This window comes from Perkinsus marinus, assembly GCF_000006405.1.
Source record: "Perkinsus marinus ATCC 50983 genomic scaffold scf_1104296951946, whole genome shotgun sequence".
Classification (NCBI taxonomy): Eukaryota; Perkinsozoa; order Perkinsida; family Perkinsidae; genus Perkinsus; species Perkinsus marinus.
Window position 1 is genome coordinate 1 of NW_003209091.1, and position 5,122 is coordinate 5,122.

Here is a 5,122-nt window from a genome sequence, read left to right on the forward strand (position 1 = left end):
AATAGAGCAGCATGGCATCGCCCTTCGCAGTCGGTCGCGAGAAGAGAGGTCACAAGACAAGCCGCTCGCAGTTTCTCATCCTCGGGGCCTTGAGACGAGTTGCGTGCGAGAGCATACCAAGTAGCAGCTAGGTCGCCTTCACCCACGATCCACACCACGTTCTTGGAGCTCTTAAGGTTCACCTGCTCGACCTTATGTCGGTGGCCGATGCTGCCAGCACCGTCGCCCAATACCTCCCCTAGAGGGCTTCGGCTGCATACCAGACTGACCTGCATCTTGGGCGGGACGTCAGCCGTGCAGATCCTCGGCAGCCGGGCCATGACTGTGGCTGTAACCGTTCCTCTGTGTAGTGGCAGTTCCCCCTCTCGGATACAGTAAGAGACGTCCGAGTGCTCTAAGGCGTAGCGAGATGCCTCCAACGGATACACCTTATTCGCGGGAACGACCAGAATGTTATCTGGACCGCCACTCTTCAACATCACTACTGCCTCGGCATCCCGTCTATTGGGAGCTACACGAAGGCTTGTGACTCTGCCATGCAGGGAGGTCGAGAAAGGGGAGGGTTCTTCTCCGGGCGTGTCACGGTCAACTAGTACTTCTTGCCCGACTAGATTGGACGGCTTCGATGGTGAGAAGCCAATTGTCATCAGGACACGCTCACTCAACTGCTTGGAACATTCAAGCCGAAGGCCATTCCAGTACAACGGCCATCATCAACGACGATTCATCAGTCGAAAGATGTATCACGATTTCCGAAGTACTATTCGTTACGGCACATGGAGCTAAGATATGCGACCTCTCCCATGCGCTGCTCATAGAGATGCAGGTTCCATACCGCCCTAGACTTATTGGCGATGAGTTATCGCTATGATTCAAAAAGAGCGCTTCGGAGTCAGTAATAGTATTCCCATTTGACCACACGAAATACAAGTATTGTGAGAAACGTTAGCTATTCGTTGACATCAGATGATGGCACACTGTCAGTCGTTGTAATAGAATTCTCCTTCCTGGAATTCCTCAGCTCAGCGACGGCTATCCGCTCGTCCAGTGTTGGTGCCTTCGCCCGTTGCATGATTGGTACATACTTCCGAGACTGTACTTCAGTGGTCTTCGCAATAGGCCCAGCCAAGCACTGAAGAACCGCCAAGTCCCTTTGGGCGGCTATCGCCGCTCGAGAAAACTCTGCGACAGCTTCCTCATCGTCTTCAACAGTCTGGTCGAACCACTCAGCGTCATACTTGCAGTCGAATAGCACCAAACCAGCGCCGTCAGCTAAGTCGTAGCTAGGCTTGCCCGGAGTCTTGTTGATGTCGAAGAGCATATCAATAACCTCAGGTTTCTCCAACCCCTTGCCGATGAGCATGAGAACTTCCATCATGCATCTAACTTGGTGCCACAAGAACGCACTGCCCGTGATGACCGCATGGGAGATTACATCTCCGTTGCAGATCTCGAAGGAGTATATTGTTCTCTCGAAATTGGTGGTTTGTTCAACATCCATGCGACAGAAATTGCGGTAGTCGTGCTGCCCTACAAGCCTCTGTGCGGCCTCGGCCATGACCTCAAGGTCGAGCCCTGTCGACGGGAAGAAGTACTTATAAGTTCGGCTCTTGCAACTAAAGCGTGCATCGAAGTCGTCGCTCGGCACCGAACAGATACGCAAGACTCGAATGTCATCAGGAAGCACACGGTTTATCATCTGTATATACGGAAACTCCGTGCCTGAAAAGAAAGTAGTCACTGCATAAGTAGCAGTGACGTGGAGACACAAGCAGCTCATACATGCAGTACGCACGGTCAGAAGAGTCCGTTTCGTGTCACCGGCATAACTTTTCACCCGAAGCTCAAATGACGCAGATATTTTGTATATGAGCTCTCCTAACACTACTGTATTGTCAGATGTATATTTGAGATGTGAATAGAAGGCGGGATTCCCTGGGATGGGCCGAACTGACCGGACATGCTCACCATCAGGCTTCAGCCGCAGCCGCAGAGTAGCGTAGTTGCCCCTGGCATGAACTCCTTTATCAGTCCGACCACACCGAGAGAAGTCGCAAGACATGCGAGATTCTATGAGGCATGTTTTGACTAGACCCTTAAAGAGCTCGTTCTCCACAGTGTTGACACCGAAGGCCTCTTGATTCTGCCACGCAACTCCAGCGTATCTGAGCACTGCCTCAACACACACCTTCAGAGCCATCGTAGTAGATGGAAAAGAGGCTTGCCTGGTCCCGACATAGGCGAATTTCATCACAAAGCGACCGGTCTTGGCCGTGGACCAGTCTATACCCCGCGGGGCCTTCCGCCGTTTCTTAGTCTTGGGTTCAGCAGAGCTGCTCGATGATGAGGCGACCGGCATGATGAGAGCTGTCTACCAAGGGAAGGGTGGAACCGACGCTCACAGCAAACGCGGAAGAGCTGCCCACAAGGAAAGCCTTCAGAAACATGGCGAGCAATCACTCATCACTCAGGTATCCGTAACGCCTCGTCATTCCTCCCAATATCGATTTGTGGTGGCGGCTCCTCCCCTATAGCTAGCGAATGCCGCGCTTGATCGAATATGGACACGAATTCACCAGTAATGGGATTGACCAGGGTACCTACCGACTCAGCCAGGACCATTGCCACGTCCTGGGGATCGACCGACCTTTAGCCGCCATGATAGCGTCTCTAGCGATCCTCCTCGGAGCTAGATGCCGTACGTGAGGACTCACTGGCTGGGGACAGATATAATCAACGTAAGCAGTACTCGATCTGTACGGTCCAAATGATGACGAGTTGATCTTCGTGACCTAAGGCACGCGACAGTGGCTCGCTAATCAACCAACGTAGTCGATGTCGACTTGCCCGGAGCTTGTAAGTGTCCCTGAATAACTTCACCAAGTTCTTCTCATTGGTCATGACCAGCCGAACTCGTAACCAGGTGACGTCCTCGCTGGGTCGCTTGTCTATTCCAACGAACACCTATCCAGTGTACAAGGAAGAAAGACCACAATACTAGGAGTTACGCTTACCTGTCCGTAATCGACATTGCCTACTTTCACACCCTCTCTGCGTCTCCAGCTCTTGAAGCGGTCCTCTGGCAATCTACCTTTGACTCGGACAAGGAAAACACCTTAGTACGGAGTATACTATACGAGGAAAGCATCGGCTCATGCACTCACTGAGAACTTTGCTGCGAGGATGAGCCATGTTGTGGGCGAACTCGCCATCATTGGTGAGAATGACTAGACCGGAGCACATCACGGGTATGGGATTGATAACGATGAAGTGGGGTGGGATAAGATCGACGTTGTTGATGTTATGGCTGAGTTCGTTAGCCTGTGAAGAACACAAGTCATACGGACGCAGGCTGGGGACCGACACACTCGTCGTTTGTGCCAAATCTCGAACAAGTCAGGTAGGGTTGTCAGACCGCGTATCCGAGTTGCACTGCAGACGACGCCACGAGGCTTGTTGATAAGCCAAACTTTTGGATCTCTGCGGCGGGATATCTTAGGTCACGGTACACAAGATACGGAATAGGCCCACCCTGGTGGTTCCACTGGCTGATCTCGACAGATAACATCACAGTGGTCGGAGACCTGCACGTTGTGGCGGACTACTTGACCGTCGACAACAACTTCGCCATTCCTAATGGCCACCTCCGCCTAAGGATAGAGCCCTCAGATTTCAGACGGAATCAGTTAACTTTACCTGGGAGCGTGACATCTGACCGGACAAGGATATCCTCCGGGCGAGCCATTCAAAGCTAGTAGTCATCTTCTGCAGTGTTCTGCATGCTATTCGAGGGATATCCTCAGGGGTCATCACTCGAGGGACCACATCGCCAGCAGAGCAGCGTGAGGCAGCCGACGTCAAAAGTCCCTCCCCGACGTGAATGAGGGCCCGTCCGGTGCTCATAAAAAACTACTACTCGAGTGGTACAGGAGAGCGCTGCTGGTACCCAGCAACGTTAGAGATTCCTGTCCGGAAACTCAAGCGTCTTACACTATTCTACTAGCACAAGAAAAACTCCATTACCAGAAACAACGCTAGAACTGATCATGATCCTTCCCCCTCGTTCCTACCCTCTGCTCACGTAGAGCAGCAAGCTCCCCGTCTGACAATGGTGGCAGCATGCTGGGTCGAGGCCAGGTCTTAGTGAATCGATATCGCTCGAACATCACTAGAGTCATCGCAGTACACACATTGTAGCTGTGATGGTGGTCGAAAACAGTCGGAATCTGTGAGAGTACAATGAGGCGGGTCAATACCGTCCAGTAGACGCCCACGCTCAGTATTGCATCAGCGACCTTCGGGATGAGCGGTCCAACTCCTTCGAGCTCTCCCCCACCAACGAACAACACTCGAGGTGTAGATATCTCGGCCCGCGCAGATGCCTCGCAACTCAAGTCGATGAAGGGTAACTACAAGGAGCTACCATATGGGAGCTGACCGAGTTGTAGCCCCTGCCTACGCCATGGTCGACGGCCACTTCCTTGTTCTCGATAAGGATCACTCGATAAGCATACTCCTCTCGCAGGAGGTGTATCGTGTCCACACAATGGACGTTCAACACGAGAGGTATTCCTCCACGGCGAACCGTACTAGACGAGCACAAGGCTGACAGGGCGAAATCCCTGAGGCACCAGTCGAGTATCTCAGCTGTCTCGTAACGTTGGAGTTCACTGTTGGTAAGGTTGAGAGGACCTCCTCGAACGACCGAGCAAGACCGCGGAGCACCCCAGCTTGCCCGCATTGGAGAGGACATTCCCAGCATTGCCCGGGTACCTGCATCGTCCAACGAAAGTCACAGTCAAGTCAACAAGAACTCACTTGACGCCGTCCAGCATGATGAGTGTGTGAGGCGGCGGCACTGCACTGTCGACTATAGATGTGACACTACAGTGTAGGAAGGGACCGCCAAGCGAGGCGATCCGTCTCCTAGAGAGGCCGCCGCATCCGAGCATGAACAACTGGACATCAACTCGATCAGATATGCTCACATTGTAACGCCAGATAGTTGCTGTATCAGAAACATGCGGCTTGACGAACGGGTGTCGAAGGCTGGTACAAATTCTCCTCGACTGTCTTCAAATTCGGATATCTCATAGCTGTGGGCGGACACACAGGAGGTCTT

The 5,122-nt window shown here is 52.7% G+C and overlaps 3 protein-coding genes across 4 annotated transcripts; all 3 read right to left on the reverse strand.

The window, feature by feature from the left end:
• Positions 1–949: 949 nt before the first annotated feature.
• Pmar_PMAR024215 (tRNA pseudouridine synthase, putative) lies at positions 950–2,359 on the reverse strand (the record flags this gene model as incomplete). The annotated part of the gene is made up of 2 exons (XM_002777416.1): positions 950–1,722; positions 1,969–2,359. The coding sequence occupies 2 exons, from the start codon at positions 2,357–2,359 to the stop codon at positions 950–952; spliced, it is 1,164 nt and encodes a 387-aa protein (XP_002777462.1).
• Positions 2,360–2,463: 104 nt separating this feature from the next.
• On the reverse strand, positions 2,464–3,810 carry Pmar_PMAR024216 (ribosomal large subunit pseudouridine synthase b, putative; the record flags this gene model as incomplete). Its single annotated transcript, XM_002777417.1, has 8 exons — positions 2,464–2,600; positions 2,648–2,792; positions 2,881–2,964; positions 3,015–3,115; positions 3,165–3,321; positions 3,369–3,480; positions 3,532–3,650; positions 3,697–3,810. 8 exons carry the CDS (start codon positions 3,808–3,810, stop codon positions 2,464–2,466), a joined length of 969 nt encoding a protein of 322 aa, XP_002777463.1.
• A 211-nt stretch (positions 3,811–4,021) lies between these two features.
• Positions 4,022–4,963, reverse strand: Pmar_PMAR024217 (hypothetical protein). Of its 2 annotated transcripts, XM_002777418.1 has the most annotated exons (5): positions 4,819–4,963; positions 4,672–4,773; positions 4,460–4,622; positions 4,275–4,409; positions 4,035–4,226 (listed from the first exon to the last, which is right to left on the reverse strand). In XM_002777418.1, exons 1-5 carry the CDS (start codon positions 4,950–4,952, stop codon positions 4,035–4,037), a joined length of 726 nt encoding a protein of 241 aa, XP_002777464.1. In that variant the 5' UTR covers positions 4,953–4,963. The 2 variants fall into 2 exon arrangements, with proteins under 2 accessions (XP_002777465.1, XP_002777464.1); XM_002777419.1 differs by having other exon boundaries at positions 4,022–4,226; positions 4,296–4,409; positions 4,460–4,773.
• Positions 4,964–5,122: the final 159 nt, after the last annotated feature.